The following is a 26,507-nucleotide window of genomic DNA, read 5'->3' as shown; positions in this document are numbered from 1 at the left end:
CATCCTTCAGAATCATCATCCACCAAATACAGGGTTACATACATAAACTTAACTCAATACATACATAATCATATACTCACATACATAATCATAAGTCAAAATGTTTTGGTTTTTTTCCCCATTTCTTTCTTAATTTCCCTTAGTTTCTTTTCTTTCTCTGCTCATATAATAGTATGGTGTCTCCCCTTTCCCTCGATTTTCTTTAAATTTCTGGAAATGTACTGATTTCTGTTTGGCACTAGGTTTCGTAAGTCTTGGACATCTGCTGAAGTTTGCATTGTCTGAGACTGGGAATAAACCAAGATTAAGTTTTAGTTACCTTGAGGCCTGATGGTATGAAGTATCTCTTTTAATCCTGGATACTGATGCAGCTGGGTATTTTTGTTGTTTTTATAAAAGTATGTTATGAATAAGATCTGAGAGTAGGATGCCAATCGTAGTGATTCACCTTAGCCAGAATGCTTCAGATAGCCCCAAACTCTAAAAGCTTTCTCATTATTTTGTTTATTTGGTTCAGTACCCAGCTATGCAAGTCTAAGTGACCAGACACGGTCCTCCAGTGCCTCGTTGCCTGCAGCCACTGATGCTCATCTGGCTGGACACCTGAGAGTTCCTGTCTCAACTCTTCAGTATTCAGACTCACTGCCTGAAAGACTCACTCACATGGCAAACAGCAGGCTGCATCAGTCCTTCCTCTATCAACCGCATCGTATGAAGTGATGGGTTTAAATCCTTACCAGCTGCTGAGACAGGTGCTTAAGCAACACTCCTCTTTTAAGTATGCCTATCTGTGAAAAGATCAGATAGTTCCCTAATGGCACACTGTAAACCTGTATCATTAATAAAGCTCAGTAAGTCCTATTCTTCTGCCTCTGCCCGCTCTCATGTGTCACACAGAAGACACTCAGCATTTACCTCTGGTCTGCAAATTCAGCAAGGCAGCGTGGTACTTGCAGTCACTGCTGAGATGCAAGTAATGCACTGCAAGATTGTTTTGCCAATATTATGATGAAGGGTAAAACCTCTCTTTCATCACACGCACTAAAGTATTAATTGCTTTAACAGATGTAATCTGCAGTGGTGCTGTCATCGTCTTGTTCAGTGCAACCATTCTTGAGGTTTTGTTCCATACTAAGGAACCCTTCATTGTACTCCCCACCTTAAATTCATTTAATACCAAACGTTATCAAACTGCAAAATGTATGTACAAAAGAGTAGTATGACACATCTTAGCTTCAGCTAGCAAATTCAGAAAATTCAGATAGCAATAAATTAGAAAGGAAAGTCCCAGATCACTTTGTCTTTAAATTCATTTTATTCTTCTGAAGCTGTCTGGTCATAGCTTTTTAAAAAATTAATCATTTGTGTCTCATATCAGGGTGTTATTACATTGCACAGAATGCATGGAATTATTCAGTCCACTGAGTACTAGCTAGAAACAAGAAACTGCTGGAGACTAAAGAAGCTTGATTTTGCAATTTCCTTCGGATAATACTCCTGCGGAACTATCAACTGAAATGACAATGTTTCTTGCTGTTATTGCTGTGCTATAGCAGATTATACCTGAAAAGAAATTCCTAACCACAACATTTGATGGCCTAAATGCTGTGGATTGAATGCAGGTGATGCCCAGAGTCTGTAGCTGATTTGTCCTTCCAGCAAACCCCTGTCCTCCTGCTCCACACTGGAGAACCTGCAAGGGCAAGCTATGTGATGAAGAACCAATGCAGAATAGCCCTGTATTTTGCAGGCTGCCAGGTCAGGCTATTAGTATGGCTGAAAGCTACATTTCAGCCACCCCTTGTACACAGAAGCTAGAAAAGGGGCAGCAGCAGCTTCTGCAGCTTGGCAAGGAGGGATGGAACTCTCAGCAGCCACGAAACTTGCTTGTAGAAATCTGCATCTCCCCAGCCATAACAAGTCCCCTCACTTGAGCGCTGTTGACTCAGCAGGACAAATGGTGAGTGGCATTTTCAGAGTTGGATATGTGCTAAAATACCTGTATTCTTTGCTTTTCATATTTATGGTGAAAATTACAGGAAGGTCAACATTATTCAGTGTGAATACTAAAATTCTGCTTCACTGATGACAAGTTTTTGCCTGAAACACCACTCACTGGATAACATCACAGTGAAGATCTGCCTTCCTAAAGCCTAGTCTCCTTTTCTGGCCAGTAAGTTGTTTGAATTAAATGATCACTATTGACAAAATTATCTTTCCTGCTCTTTGTCACACAGGTGTCTCTTTCCCCATTGGCTGAGAGGGTTTCATCTGGCGGAGCAGACCTCTTTCGGAGAACCCACAGGACAGCAATACTGAAGAAAATGGACACAGTGCCCAACACCAGTGTCAGCCCCAGGTACGTGTATCTGAGAGAAAAACAATCTGTCAGAGCCTATCTCAAAAGCAAGGCACAACTAAAAGGCAGTAAGGATACATTTATATTTCCACATGATAAGTTAGGAATGTGTTCTAGAAAAGTGGCAAAGAGATGATGTTGGAGCTCACCCAGCTCACTGCATAGGCTGTGGCCAAAAAGGGTCTCAGGCATTGTCTGACTTCTTCCTTTTCAATGTACATCAGCGAGAAGAAAGCTAACGTTTCCAGGGCAATTCATTTTTCACTTGTCTCATAAACAGTACCAGTTACACCAAAAGCATTCGGTGCTGTTTTGCTTTACAAACGTAATGACAGTTGCAATATCAACAGCAATAAGAGTATCGTTATTCTGTGTTAGGAATGAGTCCTAAATGAGCTTTTGTTCTTTTCTTCAAATTTCCAAAACATGATGTGCCCCTCAATTTTTTTTTTTATTATTTTTTTTATTTGTTTGTTTTCCTGGCATTGGAACCTCAGCAGCTGACTTATTCTCTCTTTTCCCTTTTATCATTATTCCATTTTCAATTTCTGCTAATGTCTTTCAGAAACAGTTGAGACAATTGCTTTTCTCTAGCAATAAATCAACAGTTAGCAGTGCATTTTAGGACTTTTGATAATCTAGGCATGATGTGAGGCATCCTTCTCTTACTTTTTGTGGTCCATCTCCAGAATGGAGCAGTGATGAGGTTTAGTAGCCCTTGCACATATACACACAGAAGACTTGCTAAGAAAATCTGGGGAAGGCTCAGTAGAAAACTGAGATTTTAACTGAATTTTTTTTCTGAATATTTCGTGACTTCCACTAGTATTGAGATAGCATGGATTAAAAAAAGCCTAAACCAGAAAAAAAAAATGTTAAAAACTAAGCATTCTTGCTATTTCTGCTGGCCAAATTCTTTCATTCAAGATAATTTTTTTTTTAACCAAAATTTTCAGATAGAAATTCTATCAGTGCTGGCTGTACATGTACTTAAAGAAAGCAAATTAAAGAATGAATGGAGAAGAGCTGTTACCTGAGTGCACTGGAGTCGTAGAGTCTGCATGCTCCTCTTCCCCCACATCTTTTGCTTCCCCATTTCAGGCAAGTGGTGTCTATTGCCACTCCAAAATATACTGGGGCTGGAATCCCAGCTGGGTGTATTTAACAAAAAAACAGGGGCAAGATTACTTTTCAGGGTGACCAGTTCTGATCTAGACAGGCACTAACATAGAACATTAAGTTATACATTTAAATAGCAATGACACTTTCACACTTTTTGCTAATTTAAGAAGTCACGATTTGTGTTGCCCAAATGCACTTTCTTCCTTACGAAAAATCAGGATTGGGTCGAAAATGAAGCTGGTCATGAGAAAGCCTGCTGAAGTCAGCAAGCATCTTTACCAAAGATAGTGAACTCTGACCTCCAGTACACCTCTACTTAGATTTATTCCCTCATAAAAATGTGACTCATAAAAATATACCTGAAAAATTATTATGAATTCTCAGCCTTATCTGTTCTGTCATGCTTGATGTTGAATAAAGAGATACAGGAAGTAGTTTTTGTGTTGGCTTCGTAGTACAAAGGATCACTTGCAACCTCTATATGTGTTAGCAGGGTACATTTTTACTATATGTCACAGTGATAGAGTTTACAAAGTCACAGAATCACAACATTTTTAAGGCTGGTAGGGACCTCAGTGTCCATCTGCTCCAACTTCTGCTCATTCAGAGACACCCAGAGCATGGTGCCCAAGACCACATCCTGGTGGCTTTTGAAGATCTCCAAAAAAGACACTCCATAGCCTCTCTGGGCAACCCGTGCCAGTGCTCTATCATCCATACAGCACAGAAGTTCTCCGTGATGTTCTGAGGGACCCTCCTGTGCTCCAGTTTCTGCCCAGTGCCCTGGTCTTCGCAATGGGCACCACTGAAAAGAGTCTGGCTCCATCTTTTTTGCAACCTCCCTTCAGGTATTTATACACATTAGTGAGATCTCTCCTGAACACCTCTGTATGGAACAGTTTCAGCTCTCTCAGCCTCTCCTCATAGGAAAGGTGCTCCAGTTTTACAAATATAAATGTGCACCCTCTTTCCAATCTGCTTCCTATATTTTTTAAAGTCATATAATGTTAACTTGTCAATTAGAAGTTGCTCTTTCAAACAATCCAAGTTTAATTCTAGGATAAGCGATTAGTGAAGAATACATTAAAATACATCCAAGAATATGTCTGGACTTACCAAGTACTCTTATTGCCAGTGTGTAGATACCAAGTGCAAATGATTTCAAGTGTGGTTTAATGCATCTAAAAACAGAATGTTAAGTAGAAATATAGAATTGATTGTACATTATTTGAATCAAACTAGAAATCATGAGGGAGGAAATTAATGTTACTTTTCTTTCCTTGATGGTATCGACTTCAATAGAATCACAGAAATATATAAATAACATGATAAAATCATAACAGCAGCAAGGGATTCTAAACATCTATATTCAATATCACATTTCAAGGCGGGACCCTTTCAGATAAGACCAGCACTTTGGATTACTAATACAAGACAGGAACACTGTGTAAAATCATGCATCATAATAATCCCTTTCAATTAAAAATATCTGCTATCATGGCTAATAACCTCAATTAGCAAAAGGTATATAGACACAATATTGCCCTCACCATGTGTCTAGTAGCAAGATCAAACTTCCTGTAAATCATTAAAACCACTGTCTGACAGAACAGGCCATTTACAGCTGGACATTTCTGAGTTTGTATAGGGTCCCAGAACAGATATCAGTCTTTTTGTCTTGAGAACAGCCCTGCTCCAGCCTTGGGCAGGTGGCTCACCCAGAAAAGTGGGAGTGGTAAGGCTGAGAACAGCTACTCTTCTTGTTCATGCTATCAGTAAGGTGCATATAGAACCAAGCTAAGTGTGCTGTTTCACCCAGTTTGCCTATTACAAGACCTAATCCAGCTAGAATCCGTGTACACTGATGGTCCCAGTCACCTGGCTGAAATGGGACGTGCTTAATATGTGTGGTGACTAACAGAGGTGCCTCATTGTGCTACCCGATAAAATTCCCTACTGTTTCAGTCATTTCTTTCACTATGAAAAATAGGCTGAAATTCAGTTGTTACTATGAATTTAAACACCACTTAGGAGGTAAGGCCAATGTTCTCTGAAAGGGGATAGGCTCAGCTTCCATAGAAATTCATGAAGTCAGGAACATCCCTCAAGACATTGCAGAACTAGCTCTTTTGCTCTCCATCAGTTCTGTTTAGTTTTGTTTTTTTTCCCAATGTAGTTGCCCGGACAGTAGTAAGAACCCATATTATAGATTGTACTTAGGTCATCCTCCCATAATTTTGGGAAATTGCAAAATGGCATGAAGATTATGTATGGAAGACAAAATCGAAGTACAGACAGTTAAAAAAAACAACATTGTATGCTTCTCTTGTGATTCAAGTGTTTTGTTCTCTGATGACCTGATCATGGTTTCTCATCATACTGTCTGTTACTCATGGTTTATACAGGCATTGTCACCTATGCAAAACTGAATGCAGATAGTAATCTTTGTTTTGTCCTCCATTATATATGCTACACTAAGGCTACAGTCTAGAAGTTCTTTTAATCAAGCATAAGGACATGGAAAGCCAAGGATGGAAGATAAAAATTCAATATTTATTAGTCGTTCTGTTGGATTTATATCCTTCTCTTTCAGATGGAAAAAAAATAATTGTTTGAGCATTTTAACACCTTTTCCAGAGAAACTGTAGTTGTCTGAGATTGTGAAAGCCAAATCTTTCAGGAGACCTGAGACTTCTTTTTCATTGCCTAATCACATTCTATTAATAGCTTGTGCTTAAACAACAGCTATCTGAAGAATGGGGTTTATTTCCTCCATAACTTCAGGGCTTTCCCAAGTTCCCTGGCAATTGTAATTAGCTTAATACCTCTAAAAAAGACATTTCAGCAAATGACTGTTACCAGCTGCAAGTGTATTTCAGTGATTTCAGTCCTAGTAAACCTCTGAAATAAATGTCACTATATCTTACAGGCTTTTAGGGATTTAGCAGTATTTGTGCTCCATGGCGGCTGCAACAATGGCTGCTCATCTAAAACCATAAAATTGCTTAAGTGCTGGAATCTTATCAGAGATGACAATACTGAATAATCTCACAAACAGGTAACTTGTTAAAGAAAACACACACCCAAAAACCAAACTTAAATGAAGTCTGCAGCTTGACCTTGGGATTGCTTACAAAGAGTATTTGTTGCTGGTTTTTTTGTTTGTTTGGTTGGTTGGTTGGGTGTTTTTTTCTGGGAACAGAAGCATACTTTTGGTTCAGACAGATTTCCAGGGAAAGCAGTCAGTGATGGATTTCAGAAAAACAAGCACGAGCTTAAAGTGGAATTGTGCCCGCAGGTCACTTACCGGGAACAAAAGAAAGGGATTGAACTTAATGAATTCTGTTTTATTTAGCCGTGCATTGGATTCTGACACTTCAGTTCAGCAGAAAAACACTTAACTCCTCAGTTTCAATTAAGTGTATCTCAAAGTAAAATAATTTTCAACAGGAACAAAAGCTACTGGAGCAGAACCAATAAAGCCATTTTTTTTCTGCTTTTGTATAACATGTTTTAGAATTGTTATTGAAAAAGCACTCCAAGATTTTCTAAATACATCCACTAAGCTGTAAGTCCCCTGGGAACAAGTGGTTGGGGCTGCAAGGTGCAAGCATCTCTGTGCAATTTAAGCTCAGTTTCAGCTTCGTGTGGTGGAAACAAGATGGAGAACCGGAGGCTAAGCATGACAGTGATTGTGCAAAGGCCCTGTGTGATACCACAGCTGTACATTTTCACTCACATTCTTCACGGATAGAAGGTAAAAAGTATGTGGAGGGATATGGGAAGGAAACTGCATCCTCACCACTTTTTATTCAACAGGAAATCCTGCTTTACTAGGGGCAACACAACATCTGAATTTGTTATCCTCCTCTTGGTGCATAGACTCGTAGACTGTTCCAATAGTGCATAAACTTCAGTAGAAAAAAAAATAAATTAAATATGATTTTTCTTCCTGCAGTTACTCCTTGGACAGACACCATATGTTATTGCAGTGCTCAGTGTAACACCCTTCACAGTGAGTGGGGAAAGCTATGTGCATGGGTCAAGGTGCAGACCTTACTGTCACTACCTGTGGAAATCAGTGGGGAAGTATCCTCACCTCAACCATTTCTGTAAGCCTTTGTACGAGCATTACATCTGGCTCAGGGTAAGAATCACAGCTGAAGTTACATTTCCTTGTTTAGATTTTTCCCTATAGTCTATATAGCCAGTTCTAACACAGACTTTTTCCATGTGGCATAAAAACACTGTCCCGTTCCAGAAAATTTCATTCAGAAGCAAAGAAAATTTGGGTGTAAGAAAAAGCAAAAATAATAAATCTTAGTTAGAGAGTATTTAGTGTTGTTTTGTTTGAGAAGTAGAACATACACATCTGGAAATAATTTGGAAAAAGGAACTGAGAAAGAAAGCCTTCCAAGGCAGAGCAGTGCTTACTTAGAATCCAAAAATTGCAAGAAGCTGACAAAAACCCAGATTAATCACTGGAAGTATTATGTTCCTTTTGCACTTTCTAAAATTAGTTTAGAAGCTTATACTCGGTGATGGACAAACAGTCCCGGCAGTTAAGTACATAGTGGAACAATCCTTTGGGACTAACTTTTAATAAACTCATGATTGCTACAACAGAAAAAACTCCAAAACAAAAAAACAGCTCATGTAAAATCTTTTTTTATTATTATTATTATTTGAAGAGGGAAATGTAGGATATAACAATGATACGGAACAATACAACAGACTTGAGGAGAAGAGCTGAGTGTATGTAGATGGTTTGGGTTAGGTCATCTCTGTGCATGTGTATGCTGGTATACATAGGAAGCAAGAAAAGCTGACTACCTATAAGCATATATATGCACACATTTCTATGTGTAAAGCTCATTTCCATCCATGCCATGGCTGTTTAACACTGTTCTGGTAGAGTAAAAGGTATTAAGTGAAGTGGAACTTGACATAAATGATAGCTAGGCCTCCTATACTATGTTTAAAATCAGAAACATGTAGCATGCGTCTATAACTATAAACACACTGTTGTGTGAATGGTAAAATGCCTGTTAATGAATGAAAAACATAATTTGAAAGCTACCTCACAGCTGAAAACATTTTACAGTATTAGGGAATGGAAAGAGACCCAGTTTCCTACATCAAAACATCTTGAAAACTTTTGCCAACGTTAGCAGAAATAATGATTGCTTACCTTAGAAGAAGTATGTATCCTGGTGTGCCACCTACTGACAAAGTATATGAAGTGATAACTGATATTACCAGAAAGTATAGGAACATTTTCGGACACTCATTTCCTTTTTGACATGGTCCCATCACAGCTGAGGAGCTTCTTGATGGAGATTCCAGAATCCCTACACAGCTGCAGTTAAAGAATACCTGTAAGACAGCAGGTGAAAGTGTGTGATAACCAGAGCAGCAAGAAAGTGCCTCAGGAATTGCACATCTTTCTTTTCTGGTTAGCCAAAATTTTAAATCCTAACTGGAAAAGGGTTTTCCACAGGAAAAGGCTTGTTAGTTGAGGAAAATTTTATGAAGAAAATACCTACTTTTGATGAATGCATTTCCTTTTTTTAATTATTATTATTATTTTTAGTAGTTTTGTAGTTTTCTAGCCAGCAGCTAAAATAACTCCTACATTCTCTTCTTGGAATTTCTAATGGAAACACCAGTTGAGAGAGTTTTAAATGTGGGTGGCAGATAGCTAAAAACATCAGAAGTTTCTGGTTGGAGAGAACATGCCTTAGTCATTTTTAATTCACTCACTTGCACAGAACTGGGCTATTAGGAAAGCTACCACATAATGTATGGAAATGAAAGGCTCTCACAGTGTTTTTCCCACTGCCGTTGGATGCCTGGCAGCCGGCGAGACACGCAGAAATGTAGGTGATGCCATTCTCTCCACAGATAGGATCCCAGTCATTCTGGGAGCACATGCAGCCCAAGTTGCACTCTGAGAACAGGCCTTGCTCATAATCAACCTTCTGCTTGATCCTGCAGGAAAAAGAGGAACTGTAGTGATGTTTTCTGACACGTGTGGAGAAAATTGTTATCAGTTCATTGGGTTTGTGTCTTTAGGCCATTAAGGCGTAGTCTCTTCCTATCAGTACAGCAGGGTAGATTCTTATTTCTCTGTTGTCATGAAGATTTCACAATATTAGAAAGGGATTTCATAAAATCACACAATCATAGAATAGCCTGGGTTGAAAAAAAAACAATATTCATCTGGTTTCAACCCCCCTGCTATGTGCAGGGTCGCCAACCACCAGACCAGGCTGCCCAGAGCCACATCCAGCCTGGCCTTGAATGCTTCCAAGGATGGGGCATCCATAGCCTCCTTGGGCAACCTGTTCCACCGCATCACCACCCTCTCTGTGAAAAATTTCCTCCTAGTATCCAACTCAAACCTCTCCTATCTTTGTTTAAAACCATTCCCCCTTGTCCTGTCACCATCCACCCTTGTAAATAGCCGTTTCTCATCCTGTTTATACGCCCCCTTCAAGTACTGGAAGGCCACAATGAGGTCTCCTCGGAGCCTTCTCTTTTCCAAGCTAAACAATCCCAGTTCCTTCAACCTTTCCTCACAGGACAGGTGCTCCAGCCCTCTGATCATCTTAGTGGCCCTCCTCTGGACTCACTCCAAGAGCTCCATGTCCTTCCTGTACTGGAGGCCCCAGGTCTGGATGCAGTACTGCAGATGGGGCCTTGCAAGAGCTGAGTAGAGGGGGACAATCACCTCCCTCTCCCTGCTGGCCACTCCTAATGCAGCCCAGGACATATAGTTGGCCTTCCAGGCTGCAAGCGCACACTGCTGGTTCATGTCCAGCTTCTCATCCACCAGGACCCCCAAATCGTTCTCAGCAGGGCTGCTCTCAAGGAGTTCCTCTCCCAGTTTGTATAAATAACCTGGGATTGCCCTGACCCAAGTGCATTTATCCAAACTGAGGAAACTACCTTGCAAGACAACTCTACCTGCACCTTCATCTAGCTGCTGATGAACACAACCACCATGCAGCTCCAGGGGCTGTAATAGCAGGGCTTGGACCAAGTGTACCTCATAGCAAACACCATGGTTAACTCATGGTTAATTCATTAAACATTCAGTTTTGGGCTTGGAGGCTGTTAAACACCATGAGTTGCTCAGTAGCACATAGAGACAAGGAACAACTAGTGGAATCTCACTCCCTGACTGAACTCTTCACATTTCCTGGAATCTCCGTGTTCAAAGGATGGGTCCTATGGCAATAATAATTAAAAAATAATCAGAAAAATAATCTGCACTTGTGGCACAAAACCCAAAGAACTGAAGGCAGCAGTCACAAACAGGTTCTGACACTGCCCACTGGAACAGACAGAATGGTTTTCACTGCTTTGAATACACTTCTCAGAACAATATTTAGGTCATTCACTTTTTCAACAACATATACTTTGTGGAATACAACGATCAAGGAGTTTTCTTCACAATAGCACTTTATGCTGAAGTTTGCCCTTCCCGGCATACCCATGGTAAGATACGGTCAGTCCGGCTACATCTGAGTTCTCACAGCCCATGGCAAACAATGAGAGCAACAGAAGGTAACCAAAAAAAGATGATCCTAGGGAGATTTTTGCAGCCCCTAAAACACTGATTCTGAATTTCTTCATGATCAGTCCCCCAGAGAATATGCCAAAGGCCACAGCAGGAATGTTGATGAGACCTGAAATCAAACAGAAAAATTGGTATTATTGAAAACTAGCTCAGTGAACTATCCTCCTCAGCAACTAAAGCAGCAGCACTGATAACACGAAGCAGTAAAATAAGAATCTCCTTCAAGTTGGGCATTTTATTTGTCCGAATTTGTTTCTGTAAATGTGCTTTTACTCGCTTTTGACTTGCTCTTAGGGAAATGCTTCATTGGCATTGATACAAAGCTTAGTATCAGCAATACCTTATATAAGGTCTAGATAACAACATTCTAATTTCTCAACCTAGGTGGTTTTCTGAGCTATAAGTTTGTCAGAGAAGGGACCACTGTGGTGTTGATTCAAATATTCCTAGTGCTGTTCCTCATGAATAGTGCTCTAGGCTCAGAGAAGTTGCCTGGGACATTGGGCTGCTATGGACAGCCAAGGTCCTGTGGGGTTCTGGCACAGACCCTCCTTGTGTCTCTATTCATGTCCCTCACCACAGAGCAACAGCAGAGAAGGACCAGCAGAGGCCATACTCCAGGACTGCGCTGCCTGAGGAATCAGAATAACAAAATGGCTTGGGTTGGAAGGGACCTTAATGGTCATCCAGTTCCAACTCCCTACCATGGGGAGGGTTGCCACCCTCTAGATCAGACTGCACAGGGCAACAGTCCGGCCTTGAACATCCCTCCAGGGAGGGGCTGCTTCTCTCCTTTCCTTTTGCACGGGCAACAAGAGCCCAAACTGCAATTCTCAGGGGCATATTCAGTTTTACCCAGGGTTACAAAGCCTGGAGAAAGACCTGCTCCTTCTGTCTTTACTGAGCCATAAAACTAACGATTCCCCAAAGAAGCCTCAGCCAGGGAGAGTGCAAGCGATATGCCATCACATTCACACACAGGAGATATATGCAATTTCTCCTGTTTTGGTTGTTGGAAATGCTCCCCTAGCTGAGTTTTGTATCCCTAAAACATACATATAACCAATGAGCACCCTTCTTGTAATAGGCTTCATGCAAACAGGTGGAAGAGCAGTGAAGGAAATATGTAACACTGTGTGACCACTAACTCTTACTGGAATAGTTCTGCTCAAAGCCATGTCCATACTGGTAGATATGGACAAGATAAAAAAAATTCTGCTCAGTACAGATCTATTTACATCAAAAAGATGTAAATAGAGACTACCATAAAAGAACCATCAAGCAAGGTACACTTTTCTGGATTTCATAGTTACTGAAACTGATTTTCCTAGCTTTACCAGCTAGCTTCGGAACATTAAATTCTGGTTTGCAGAGTTCTGTATTTGTTTTGCAGCTTTTATTTCATGCTGACATCTAGCGGTGCTGAGCTGAGTGAGTGTACAAAACAAAAGCAAATACAAAAGCATCCATGCCTTGGAACATATGATGAAGTTTCTGAAGTTTATTCAGATTTCAAACGACTTGATGAAAAATACATATTCACGTTGGCATCTGATCTCCCTACTAGGAAGTGCACTGGGAATCTCTTGAACTGCTGGCTGAGTAAGTGTTAAACCCATCTGCATGCATGGAAAAAGCAGTGCTGAGCATTGATGCTAGAAGTATGCATGACATTATGAAGAGAATTATTCCATCTGGCAAAAGCATAAGTCAGTACATTGGCAAGTATGATAGCCCCATTCAGTTACTGCTGAGTTTCAAGAGACTTCACTGGGTGGCATTTTTCATCTGCATTCATGTGAAAATTATATTTCAGGGGATTTCAGAAGTAGCATCCAAAGGGCAGCATACGTAAATGTAGAGTCACAACAATCTCTTGTGGGTGCCCTGTCCAAACACTTTGAAGCTGCAGCTTTTCCTGTTCTCTTTTTCTTGTATGGGGAGATTGGGACTGAGTGTGGGAGCTGCATGATGTACCAGAAAGCACACACACCATGCTTGCCCATTCCTATGCACCTCTTTTATTCATACATACGTTTTATGGCCTTATCGATCAATCTATTGCTTGACATTGGCATCATGGAAAACAATATTGTGCATCTATTTATGGAAAATAATACAAACACACCCTTTTTCTTTCTAACATGTTCCTTAGTTTGTGACTATTGAAAAATATCCTCTTCTAGCCTCCAGCATGCTTTGTTATTGATGTTACAGTGCTTCAAATTGCTCTGACAATTCAGATGTCCTTCAAATATATGGCAATAGAAATAGAAAACCAAAAAAGAAATAGTAAAAATAGCAAAAAAAAGTTTGAAGAGGAAGGGCAAGAGAAATAGGCACTGTTAGTACAAGCAAGCTTTCTCAGCAAGAGCAGATTGAAAGAAGAAAAGGGAGAAAAGGGGAAAAACACTTTGTTGTAGTGATGATCACTTGGCTAAGACCCTTCCCTAGCTAAGCTGTCACATTTTCCCTGGTGGATGTAGTCTGTATGCTTTGTGAAATCAGATGGATCTTAATCCTCACTCAGTTTGCACATACCTGAAAGCTTAGCTCCAGAGAATCTGTAAATACAATGAGAAGTACTGTGCTGAATGTAGGGATTGTTTTCAGGACTTTCTCTGGCTATTGCCTATGCCTGAAGATTTCTCCTTGCTTCTAGGGGTGCAGTGCCAGGAAATTCCAGCCTCTATCTTTAAGGAATTAACATAGCATAATGGATCACTACAGCTTTTCTGCATATATATACTTCGTTGCTGTGCAACTAAAGCTTCTCTCAAATACGGCAGATCCCTCTGTATTGAACAGACATAAACCTCTTTGCTGTCTAATGCTGTTGAGTCACTGTACCTCAGAAACTGAGGCTGAGCCTGTAGGTTCAACAAAGTGGACAATGAAGTTCACCATCCTGAAGACATCCTCAAAAAGCAGCCATCTCAATACTCAATGCTGCCCTTGCAGCTGGATGAGAAAGGTATCTTCTTCCTGTGAGTCTGGCAGAGCAGAAGCTCAGTGCTGCCAGCAGAACCAACATTGTCCACTCTCAACCTGTCCATACAGTCTGGGGTAACTAACTCTTAGAGTTAGGGCAAAAATACTTGATTTCCCTTCACCTGCATTGCACTGAGATAATGTTAATTTTAATTCATATGTTATACGATCATTTATATGACTTTAATTTCCTTTTACTTAACGCCAACCTCTTTGGAAAGTAAGAAAGCAATATCACAGCTACTATACGGTCAATCTTTTAGCATGCTCTGAGTTGATCTTCATTTTGTTGAAATAAGTGAGAAGCCAGCAAGGAAACAGATCTATCTGATGATAAATTTATGTCAAGTATTTTAAAATAAATTATTTTTCAATTTTTCTAGAAGAACTGGAAATGAAGTATCAAATTGTGGAATCTTTTACAGATTGTTCAACCTTGTACAGATAAACTATGAGCTAACAAGTGCTAAAGCAGAAATAAAGTAACTTACCTTCTATGAGCAACTACTTAAAAGCCAGTTAGGAAAGAAGGGAGAAAAAAAAAACATAGCTTCAAGAGCAATTTTCCCTTTATGTATTCATACACGAATACTAAAATGTCCATTTTTTAAGGAATCAAAAAGCAGATATAGCATTACCTATAACAAAATTAGTTTTTGAAGATGTTTGCCCATACTGTTGTTCAATATATTTTGGCTTATATGTCACCATGCCAATTAAAGAATTGAAGTGAAGGATACTTGCACACAAATACAGACTATAAACTGGATTTCCAAAGAGGTTCTTCAGTGATGGCAAGAAGTCTGTAAGACAAAACAGGAGAAATGACAAACAGACCAGAGAGAGTAACTGCTGTGAATAATGCTTTGTAATCTGCATCTTCCAGAGGAGAAATGCACGATATGTTTTGGGGAATAGAGTCCCACTACGTTTGTAAGAGATGCACTCCTGGATGCTTGGAATGGTGGACTAAAGTACTAAGAATCAGCTTTCCAGAACAGTCACCTTGATTTAGGTACTTTCTTTCGATCAGAAAACAGGGCTGAGCTGTTACTTTGTGTCCTCAACAGCCACAACATCTTTCAGCTGCAATTAGGAGCAGATGGTGCTATGCACAGCTGACAGCAAGCACAGTCATTGAGTTACAGACTGAAGTACTGAGAGAAAATACTTTTGGCAATGTACAGCCAAGGAAATGCAGTTGTACAAAAAAAATACACTTTTGTTAAAACCGAGTTAGTCTCCTGAAGTTCTGTACCTGGTATGTTCCTTTCTTATTCTGATCAGCCATTATATGCATTTTATGGATGACTATAAAGGAAAAGAAGGTTTACTAGAAACTGAGATTGTCAGTTTTGACACCCCACATCTACAACAGCCAAATTCTGTGAATGACAAACTTTTACAGTTTTGTTATATTTGCTGTATCACTAGCATTATTTTGAAACTCTCAGCTGGATAAATTCTACACGCAAGAGCAGGTCTACTGAACAACTAAGAGACCCTTTTTGTGCATACAAATTATGTGGAAACTGACATCTGAGGGAAAAAAAATAATTATGAGGTTGTTAAAAAGTTTGAAAGCTAGTGTAGAAAGACTCAGCAGTCAGGACAGAAGCTCCGATGACTTGCCTTTTGCCATCTCAGCAAACTTCATTTGTGGTTGGTAAGATTTTTGTTGCTCTTTGTTATCCTGAGTGATGAATTTGGACTGCTCAGAAGAGGTGCTGGAATCCTTTCTGCTCTCTGGTTTTGGGAGGTGCTTGGGCAGGAACCAGAAGGGAATACCAGCCAGAACACTGATAACACCTGCTATTAGGTAACCCAGCCACCAGGCTCCCACCCATTGCACATCCTTGTGAGTTATTGTTATGCTGTCTGGAGAAAGTCAAGAAAGAAGAAAAAAAAAAAAAAAAAAGTTGTTTAAGGAATCTTTGCTGATAGCAATGAAGATGATTTTGTGGGAAAATTTTCTCCAGAGAAGTCCGCTCTCCCACCACCAGATTTAGCTGTGCCATGTGTCTCTATGGATAATATAAGAGCAATTTAGCAATTTCAGGGAGGTGACAAGGTTTGCTGATTCGTGTGTCACACTGGTGTCCTGTTCCTGACATCAGGGTGTCCCAAAACTCTGCTCACATGTTCCTGAAGAGGCTATGAGGATCGGGCCACACAGTGGTCCAGTTAACACTGCTGCACCAACTATGCTGTTCTGCTTAAGAGTCACAAGCCCAGCTAGGAGAAAGGTGTTGTATCAGGAGGAAGTTAGTTAAGAACTCTTGCATGCATTGCAAGACCCGCTTTCTCTGCAGTGATGGTCTATTGGAAAATGAAAAAGGAATTCTCTTGGCAAGAGCCTCAGTCCTGTCTCTTCCAGGTGCCTACTGTCTCCCCGTAGCTACTCACCAACACCTGAGGGCTGCAGCTGAGGCTGAGCTGGGTCAGAGGGAGCATTGGGCCTCCTATTTCTTCCATATTTGGCCTCGTGGATAGATTTTACTTCATGAGGCACTGCACTGCAGTCATCCATTTTATCTCAGAGAGTAGCTGCTCTGCCCTCATTAGCCTTTTATCTATAAAAGCTAACTTACTAGTTCTTTAACTGGAACACACGCCTAAAACAGGCATACTAGAACTTAACTGATTTTTTTAAACTTGAGTTTTCTGACTTACCAAGGTCTACAAAGCCAATGTCAACATAAAGTTTGGCACACAGAGATCCAAGAAGAAAGCCAAATATTGGACCTATAATTGCAAGTGTCTGTACGCAGCCTGTAATGGAAACCACGGAATTGTTACTCTTCTGAGTGAACATCAGCTCCTGCTGCACAAAAGAACACAATACAACATGATAGGTAACAAGTGAGACAGTCTTAAAAGACTAATCCACTTTTGCTCTCTTGCACATCAGTTACTCAAATTCGCACTTTTGCAAGAAGGAAAAAACAACAATAAAATTTCACGCACTTCAATGTCACTTTGATATTTTGTTGTTAAAGAACAATTAAAAACCAATATTCAGTCCAACATAACAAATCACGGAATTAGATAGCCTAAACTTAATAATGGCACCAACCTATAATTACTATAAACTATAAAAAGCTGGCTAGATTCAAGTAATTGGAAAACAAATATCATTTACCAAAATAAATTTTAAATTGTGTTAGACAATGAGCAAGCAGAAAAATCACTTTGATTTGGTATCCAATCTTACCATATTTCAAAACTCCTTAAGCTAAACATTCCATATTTTGAATGTTCAAAACTGATCTGGAAATCTGGAAAGACTGAATCTTTTAAACAGAGATCCTGAGGTTTTTCCAAGCTGGAAACTGTGAGAGGAGATGTTGATGGAGAAAGACCTTTCGGTAATATTTTAGGTGAACATACAGATCTCTTCACACAATGAATACAAGAAGAAAAAGGTGATATCTACTTTTTCAAGCCTCAATTACTATTGGTTGTAATCCTGCTTCAGTCTGAAGGGGAAGTCATGAGTGCCCACTGAAATTCTATTTTAAGTGCTTAAAATAACACGTTTTTATCACTTTCCAGAGAACTGAATGTGCACAGAGGCTCAGCAGTCTCCATTCAGAAGAATTAGGAAGATTAGAGTAACAGCAGGAACCCTAGATCAAATTCTTTCCTCAAATTAAGATAATGGAACTGTGCTAGTGTAATTAAAGGGGAAGTTGGAACCCTTAATGTATACGATTGTTAAATAAACTTTAATATTGGAAATAATGCAAGTAAAACAATCAGGGCAAGTCAATTTAACAACAGTCACTCCATTAGTAAAAATGACTACATTTTCTCTAAGGAAAAATCCATTAGGAAAAAAAATGTGAAGTATTTACTTTACCAATGTATAAGGCAGCATTCTCTTCAATGGCATAATCATCAATGTATGTAATTCCTAGAGGCTGGATAGGAGTTTCACCTATTCCACGCAAAAGATTTCCCAGTAAAACATAGATCCACATGGAAGAGCCTGCTTCTTTTTCACATCCTGGGTATATCACAAGAGAGACAACCATGTGTTTTTATCATTACATTTTCACAGTGAATGCACAGGACTTCTAAAATGCTTTTAACATGGGACAAGCAGTGGGAAAGCTGAAAAAAGTTTTGGGGCCAACGGTGGTGGTAGCAGTTTTAACCCCATGAGACTGAGGTGGATACACGTCTAGCAAGAACTACTCCAGGTAATTAGTAAGATGCATTAAAAGTTGGCCAGTTTTATAAATATCTTACCACCACAGAACATCCAAAGTTGGACCCCAAGGATCTTGCAGCCCACCTCTTGGCTGCATGCAGGACCAGCCAAAATTCAAACCCTGTGTCTAAGAGTGCTGTTCAGATGCTCCGTGAACTCTGGCACTCAGCGCAGTGCCCACAGCCCTGTGCATCCCGTTCCATGCCCACCTCCCTGTGCTGCAGACCCAGCCCCTGACCCCCAGCTGCCCTCCCCTGACAGCTCCATGCCGTTCCCTCGGGCCCTGGCGCTGTCACACAGAGCAGAGCTCAGCGCTGCCCCTCCACTCCCATTGAGGAGCTGCAGCCGCCATGAGGCCTGCCCTCAGCTCCTCTGCTGGCACTGAGCACACCTCAGTGGGGAGACAGCTTCCGGCTCTGCAAAACAGAGGGCAGTGGGCAGGAAGAGAAATGAGGAAGTGGGTCTGCAGTCTGGAAGACCTAATCTGCTATTTCCATCACGACGAGTACCCAAAGGCTTGTTTCCTGACAGAGGGAAGACCAAAGCTTTCCTGTGTGAGTCCTATGTAAGTTTGGGGTTTCTGCAAGCCACGATGCTGCAGAAAGTTGCTGGAGAAGAGGTGGCAGCCTGAAAAGGCATCTGAGGAGGCATCCTGAAAAGACTATGAGTAGAGGCAGATGTTCATTTGCTTTTAAAAAACTTGTTTCACTAGGAAGATCTGGCTTTTCTATGGGATAGGTCCTTCTGATTCCAATTTTTTTCATTCTAATAAAGCCAGTGTTTGAGAGCCTTCAGGTATGTTCTATGGTGCTCATCACAGTATGTAAAATAGATTGCTCTCACCTGCATTTATTTTGGCTTGAGATTTTTCCAGGGCCAAGAGTGGAGTTTGGCTTTTCTCCTGCAGACATGGAGAGATGCTAACAGTTGAATTGACGGTGGAAGGAAATCTTTCATACTGATATCTGTTTACAAACCAAAGTTGTTTTTTTACTCTCCCAACTTAGAAGAAAAAAGAAACAAACAAATCTCTTGCTACCATGGAGGAAAGCACTTAAATACAGCACTTGAATGCAGATTTTATCTGCATCTAGAATTACAAATGATCTGTTTGTAGTGGATAAATGTCACTTGGCTTATATTGTAGTAACGTATGAATATTCCCCATTTAGTTCTCTCTGTCACAGTGATGCATTTCAGTTTAACAGGAAATCTACTGTACTGTGATAAATTAATCTGTACTAAAGAGAATCAGACAGTGGGTGCTCACTCTGACTCTTGTTTGATACTCATATTGTCTTCATGATTTGTCATCTCTTCACCAAATCTTCAATAATTCTTAAACCATGTCAAAACACAGCTGATATTTGAGCTCGAAGGCTAATAAAACTTAAGTGGATTAAAACTTGGGATGGCATATGTGTTAAAATATTAGCTCTGCTGTAATAAAATAAGTCTTTGTAATAAATATTAGATTCAACATCCACATTTGTATGCAACTATTTTTGTGGACCTTTTCACAGTCAATGCTTACATATCTCAGTGAACTAGTATCCAGCATGCATCGCCCAGTTGGAAAATACCAATCATTTTGCGCTTACCGTCCCATGAAGAACTGGGGCATTGCAATTAGGAATGTTCCAGCTGACATAATTAAGCAGCCTGCTCCAATTATTCTTGGCCTGTGAAGCTTCGCTCCAAAGTAGCTTACAAAAACTATGATTAGGAGGTTCCCTTAGAGAGTACAAAAGGAAAACTAAGTTTAATGGCTTGTTGATAAAACACCCCCTAGTAAAATTATTCACAATGTATGCAGCTATTTCAAGGGAGAGGGTTGATTCCATGTGGTTGGTACTTCAACCTCTTTCCGGGCATCTTTACAGGAGCCCAGTACCTTTCATGATAAGAAAACATTTGGAAAAACAACTGGAAAAGATAACTGTGTCAGATGGTAGAGCAACAGCGCTTTATATACCAACTAAGATTTCATTTCCATGAATACCACAACTCACTGAACAGCCAAGAGACAAAGCCAGTAATTTGAAATAGCAAGAAGTGATGTCATACTCCTAATCTTAGTGCAAGGCTGGACAATGAACACAGATTACACAGTTAGAGTTTTGTATCGCTACTGAAGGAGAGAGAAGGCTGAAATTTTTGAAAGTTGTTGAATTCTCATTTTTCAGTTAGTATGTCTATTAGTATTAATTAACTAGCAGATAAGCATATAAAATCACAAAATATTTAGGACTATGCTGATTTGCATGTGTTAGCAACCATATCCAGTGTAATCATATTGACAGTCATAATGATTACTACTAAGTAAACCTTGCTCAGTTTTAACAGTCAGAGAAGATTCTTACAAACATTTTTTCACAACAAATTGCATCGTATTTTTTTCTGAAAGCAAAAATGAATTTATACAGCACGTACCAATTTCAAAACTGCCATCAATAACTCCAACCAAGGAGGAAGGGATATCAAATCTTCTTTCTATTTGCGTGATAGTGCTTTTCAGATAACTTCCTGACAGTGCTTTAGCAAAATAAACAAAAGATAATGCACCAAGAAATATCTGTGAAAGAAATTGACAGTGATTAAAATCAGGAAGATTGCTTTACTTTATTAGTTATTTCTAAGCTGCTTCACATCTGCATTAATGTCCTAGTCTGACTCAGGATTGGGCTTTGGAAATGAAATTTTTTGACCCCAGTGGTTCACACTACAAACAAGCAGAATAAATTCCTGCCAAAATAGTTAAAGTGGAAGATGCACTCCAGAAAGGCACTATAACAACTAAGGGCTCTTCAGTGTTTGGGACAGGATTCCCAGCCTGAAATAACAATAAATATCAAGCCTGACATAACTCCCCACACTGAAATGTAGGATGAACACAAGGGCCTCAGAACCAGCTGTTCCACTCCTACAGTGCTATTGCCTAATGTAAACATAGCTTTACTAAATTTACTAGTTCCAGGGATATTCACACACCATGAGGTTCATGTTGGAAACCACAAGTTTGCCTTCTACCTTCAAATACAGGCAGGATTAATTGAATATATATGGCTGCTGTTTGCAAAAAGTGTCAAAAAGTGTAAACAAAAAATTAAAATACACAGTTTTGTATGATATACAGCAAGACTAAGACTCTTGTCCTACTCCTTAGGTCTGACTTGTGGGAAATCAGGCTGGAAGCTTTTCCATCATGCTGGAACCTTGCCAGTGCAACACTCCTTACGACATCACTTTTGACAAGGCACATTAGTAGTAATATTGACGTCACTGTTGGATGCCAGTTCTCATGTCAAGGTTCAAAAATACCTCTGTGTCACATTCAATGCATTTTTTCTTTATACAGAGCTGGTTATTTCTCTTTCAGAAGCATTTCTGTGTAAACAAACAGCATCTCGCTCTTTTTTCCCATGGTGAAGGCTCTCAAAAATCTCTCTATTAAAAATATTGCCTTAATCTTTTACATTTTCTGTGTGTTTATGCTCTTGGATTTTGAATAGCAATGTGAAAGCAACTGTGGTTTTTCCACAGTTACAGGTGAAATTAGAACTGTCTAATTTCTCTGTCCCTCTGGTACACATTTTTCTAGTGGGTTTGGAGCTGTTCCTGCAGAGAGATGGAGAACATGTGCAACAGTGGAAAAATGCTCCTGATTTAGGTCTTGGACGGAAAGGTGCACAGGATTTCACTTTGTTCAGTGGTCTGTGAATGACTGTAAGTAAAATATCTGTCTTTTCTGTTTATGAAGGTAATTTTGAAACACAGGAATGCTGGTAATTAGTTCAAAACAAAACAAAACAAAAAGAAACAAATCACCATCAACAACAACACAACACATTATTTTGTTGGTTTTTTTTTTAGTCCAAAGGTTAATCACAACATTGTGGTTCCCAGAAGCGAAAAAAAAAATAATATCTGGCCCAGAAAAAATCTGAGTTGAAATATTATTTCTTTTCTATTTTTGGATCTAATAAGCTGATTCCTAGCTGGCTAATCTATGATTGGAGTTTTATTCAGTGAAAGGATTGGATTATTTTAGAGCAAATGGAAGAACAATGATAAATTACTATTGTGCTACACATTTAATTAATACAACTCATCTTCTGTTTCAAGGCAGGATCCCAATTCCGGGCCTTTACAGGAGCAGGGAAAATGAGGAAGAATATTGAGGAAATAAAATGTTGATAGCAGTTATTAGACTCATTAACGTGACTATATCTTAACTGCTTTGCTTAATATGTAGACTTCGGTTGAATAGGCATTGGTCTTGGTGACTTAATTGGAAGCTGAATCGGGATCTATGAATAAATTGCCAGTATCTTCGTTCATTTAGAAGAACAACAAAAATAAATAAATAAAAAAATGCTATCTGTAAAGAGCTAGGCAAGGCTGATGAATCATTTTCCATATAACTCAAATCATCTTTCTCACTGTTATATGGTGATTTATTGAGACCCCACCCAGGAGTCTCAGCTTTTCACAACTTGGCTTTGAAAAGTGGGTAGAGATGATGTGCAAATCATCATATTGTCTTCTGTACCCCAGGTGTCCCAGAAAGTGGGGAATCCTCCTCCAAGGGGCAGTGGTCTGAGGTATAGCCTTGTTGTAAGGCAGGGGGCTTCCATTGCATCAGTGTAGTACTGTGGGTACCAGGAATGCTGATAAAGCAGAGATACTTCAATTCAAAGTGCTTTCATACAAAGCTTTCTCGAATCAAGAATGTTACAACAACACTGGACTCAGAACACACAGATCATAATATAAATAATATTTCCCAGCACTTGGAAGGCTACAATCTTAAAAATGCCATCTGTACTAACATCTGTCTGTCTGACTGTAGTATCTGGCTTCTCATACTTTGTTCTTAACTTCACGAAAATAGCATGGTACAATAAGGAGGATATAACTGACCCTTCAGGATGAAGATCTCATAATATGCAAGCCTCAGTCAACATGTTATATTTGAATATTGCCAAAAGTTAGGCAAATACAGACCAAAGGCAGATACTACTGTGGCTTTGAAGTGTCTTTAATAATTTTGTACTGACTCACCAACATATAATCACAACTTACAAAGGGTTAGCTTACAAAAAAAAAAAAAATTTTTTTCTAAGCCCCAACCAGAATATTCGAAAGCTCTTACTCTACCTTTATACCTCCACAACATGATTGCTTTTCCTTGGAAGTAGAAGATTCAGATTTGAATGAAGATCGGTCAACAGGCAGGATTGTGTTGTTTGAGAATAACTGAGCATTTTCTTTTGAAGAAATCTCCATGATATCCCCTGCCTCTAAACCAGAAAACACGAAGAACATTTTTAAAGGGCATCCTTTCAGCTCAGCCTCAAAGTTTGTCATGTGACAGCAACACCCTCTTGTACTGTTTTCGCTACAACAGCAATTATCAAACTTTACAACAGAATCTGACCAGTGCACTGGATGTTTAATTAAGGAAATTTGCAATCCACTTGCCTATCATAATGAAGATTAAATCGTACTCAGTAAACAATCTTCATCTTCATTCTCGTGCTGTCATCAATGTGATTTCATTGAACATTTGCCCAGCATCATCAGCAGACTAAGTGAGGCTAGTTAACATTTTAAATCACATTTCTGGAACCTATATGTAAGTTCACATTTCTGGATGTGACCATGTCTGCAGAGATTTCTCAGAGCTGATCTCTGAATTTCCCACATATGTGGGACATTGAGTAATTAGATCAAAGGAAATTTAGTCTTGTTAATGAGGGACTTGAATTGTTTTAGATTGAAACATTAGCTCTAATCGCCTGATGTTAGCTAATGAGTTACACAAGAATAAAGAGGTTTAGCTCCCTTTACCATTTCAGATAGGGCCTTAGGGCTCAGTGGTTTTGTCAATTGTTACAGGAAAAATGTGAATTTGCTTCTTTGCAGGTAAATACAAAGAAGTAAAGAAAACCTAAATACTGCACTTTGGGAACAGAAGGTATCAGTAATTCTTAAATCTCTACTTACATAGTACAGTACTTGGTTCTTAGTTTCAATCTCTCTAAATCAGATCTGTAAATATTTATGAAATCAGCTTCTGTGTTCACATTTGAGCAGCACTGTTTTATAGAACTGCTGGCCAAAAATAGAAATTCTTATTCTTTTATGTTTGTCTAAAACAGAGATCTTACACAAATGAAAGACATAGAAGGTTTTAAAAATATCTCTGTTTGTATGTATATCCACTCGTATTTGTGAATTTCAAGGATCTTGTGCTTGCAGAAAACTTACAGCCTTCTCCCTCTGCTGTGGTCTTGGGAAACATCACACTGCATTCCACACTCCCAAACTTGTACAGTGGGGAATGACTGCATGTACCTCACAGCACTCACATGGGGGTAAATTCATTCAATCTTAGGAGTATGGGTGTGACTCATAGTGTGCTGCCACGTAAGCACATGAAATAAGCATTTATTTTACAGAAACAGAAAGGATAACATCTGAAACATGGATTAAGATATTTTTCCTTATTTTTGAGCAAAGCAGAGTCCAATTTGGGAAGGTCTAGCAGGGCAGCAGGGACATGTATGATCTCCACTGCACCCCATATACAGGGCTGATGAAAAATGTGCCGTGGAGTTGCTGAGATGGAATAAGACACACATAACTGCATCGTACAAGTTAATGTCTGGTGCTTGAATGCATCATGCCACACTGAGAACAACTTGTGAAAGGACGGAGGATCAACAGCAGTGCTCGAACAACTCTTGTACTTGTCAGTACAAGCACATCTCTTCAGATGTGCAGGCAGTGTCTCTGAAGGAAGCTGTTAAGACAGAGAATAGAACACTGTGCCCCCATAGACCACTGCACTGTTAGCTCTAGCCTTTCCTCTTTTGTGCAACAAGTATAAATATGGGTTTATATACCACAAACTACAGTCACTCAAAGGTCTTTTTGGTTCCATTGGTTTTTTACAGGGAGAATTTGTAATGCAATTCCAGCTGCGCTGTGGGTCAGAGATACCAGACCAAGGAGTTACCCATGGAGTCTGACCCGCTTGGCTGGGGACCTGGGTGTAGCAACAACCTTAGCTTTTTGCCCTGTCATCCTGGGCACCACTTTTCTCCAGTTCGTCATGAAACATGAGGACAGATAGCCTGTACTGGCTCTTCCATCCCAGACATGGCAGGAATGTTGGAAAAGAATAATCCAAAGCAGTGGCACAACATTTCCTTGAGGCCAGGTTACTGGACCAGATAGGCTGATAACTGTAACAAAGGACTAGAGTTTTATCAACATCTGTGTGACTGCACATAGGCTTAGGCATGGATGCATACACATGTACACAAAAATTTCTTACAGTCGTGTCTTTTAGACAACAAACTCCTAACTGCACTAACAATTACTTTGACACAAGATTTAGATTTGCTTGTTGTTTTAAGACATATCTTTACCATGTAATATTTGCAATGATAAAAACATATTTCTTGATTTTAGCAGTCCTTATTGCTAAGCCTGTATACAATGCAGGTTTTCTGGCAGTAAAGATATTCAGCTCTTACATAAGCAAGTAACCATATGGTGAGAAAAAAAACAAGTATACCAAAGCATAAACAGTTAAATGTGTACACACAGACAAAACATTTTCTCTTCCTTCAATCAAATGGCATCTAAGCAGAATTTGCTAATTACAAGTAGTATCCTTGGAAGCTTACATTGCACTCAGAAGATATTAGACATCTTCCATGGGTTAGTCCTCCTAAATCCATTTTGTAACTTTTATTAGAAATTAAGAATGCACTGTGTAAGGCTGTTTTCTGTCTTAAAAAAATTCTTCCCATATTTAAAGCTGCTCTTCTTCATAATAGTCAAGGAAGAGTAGATGCATAAGTGAGAGGATTGCCTAATTCTGCCAATGCATTCTGCAATACTAATTGTGAAATAGCAGAAGTTCTCTTGAACATAGCTAAGCAGGAGCCATCAAAACCAGGGACATTCTCGTCACTTTGAGGATCAAGGAGGGAAGAATGTGGTGTTTTACACTTAGGAAAAATAAAATTAACAGTACTGAAATAAATAAAATGAGCAGAATAGAAAAGCTACCACATCCACTCCACCTATGCACATCTGGGCTGGTGACACTGCCTGGAGGACAGCTACTGGCCACGGTCACAACATCTCCCTGCCTATAGCCAGAGCCCTCAGCCAGGTGCCAGCCCCTGCTAACAGGATTGTCTCCATCCCATTGT

The 26,507-nt window shown here is 39.6% G+C and overlaps 1 protein-coding gene across 2 annotated transcripts; it reads right to left on the bottom strand.

Moving 5' to 3' along the window:
- Positions 1–2,007: 2,007 nt before the first annotated feature.
- Positions 2,008–23,562, bottom strand: LOC122169109 (solute carrier organic anion transporter family member 1C1-like). 2 transcript variants are annotated; one of them, XM_042834938.1, is made up of 14 exons: positions 23,434–23,562; positions 20,707–20,848; positions 19,875–20,007; positions 19,117–19,238; positions 17,920–18,066; positions 16,731–16,829; positions 15,690–15,935; positions 14,696–14,860; positions 10,980–11,175; positions 9,307–9,472; positions 8,673–8,857; positions 4,598–4,662; positions 3,393–3,510; positions 2,008–2,369 (listed from the first exon to the last, which is right to left on the bottom strand). In XM_042834938.1, the coding sequence occupies exons 1-14, from the start codon at positions 23,560–23,562 to the stop codon at positions 2,147–2,149; spliced, it is 2,136 nt and encodes a 711-aa protein (XP_042690872.1). In that variant the 3' UTR covers positions 2,008–2,146. The 2 variants fall into 2 exon arrangements, with proteins under 2 accessions (XP_042690872.1, XP_042690873.1); XM_042834939.1 differs by lacking the exon at positions 17,920–18,066.
- Between the last annotated feature and the right edge of the window lie 2,945 nt (positions 23,563–26,507).

Source organism: Centrocercus urophasianus, unplaced genomic scaffold (assembly GCF_019232065.1).
Source record: "Centrocercus urophasianus isolate 14NV4802_14NV808 unplaced genomic scaffold, USGS_Curo_1.0 seq_5, whole genome shotgun sequence".
In the NCBI taxonomy this organism is placed as follows: domain Eukaryota; kingdom Metazoa; phylum Chordata; class Aves; order Galliformes; family Phasianidae; genus Centrocercus; species Centrocercus urophasianus.
Note: the sequence above shows the minus strand (reverse complement) of the source record. Positions and strands in the feature narration are given on the sequence as shown.

Bases quoted from the DNA above. Each gene is read 5' to 3' on its own strand.
- LOC122169109 (XM_042834938.1), bottom strand. From the start codon at position 23,562: ATGGAGATTTCTTCAAAAGAAAATGCTCAGTTATTCTCAAACAACACA. The intron at 20,008-20,706 runs GTACGTGCTGTA...GTACTCTCTAAG, and splicing joins TGATGGCAGTTTTGAAATTG to GGAACCTCCTAATCATAGTT. The intron at 16,830-17,919 runs GTAAAGTAAATA...TTTCCATTACAG, and splicing joins GAATGCTGCCTTATACATTG to GCTGCGTACAGACACTTGCA.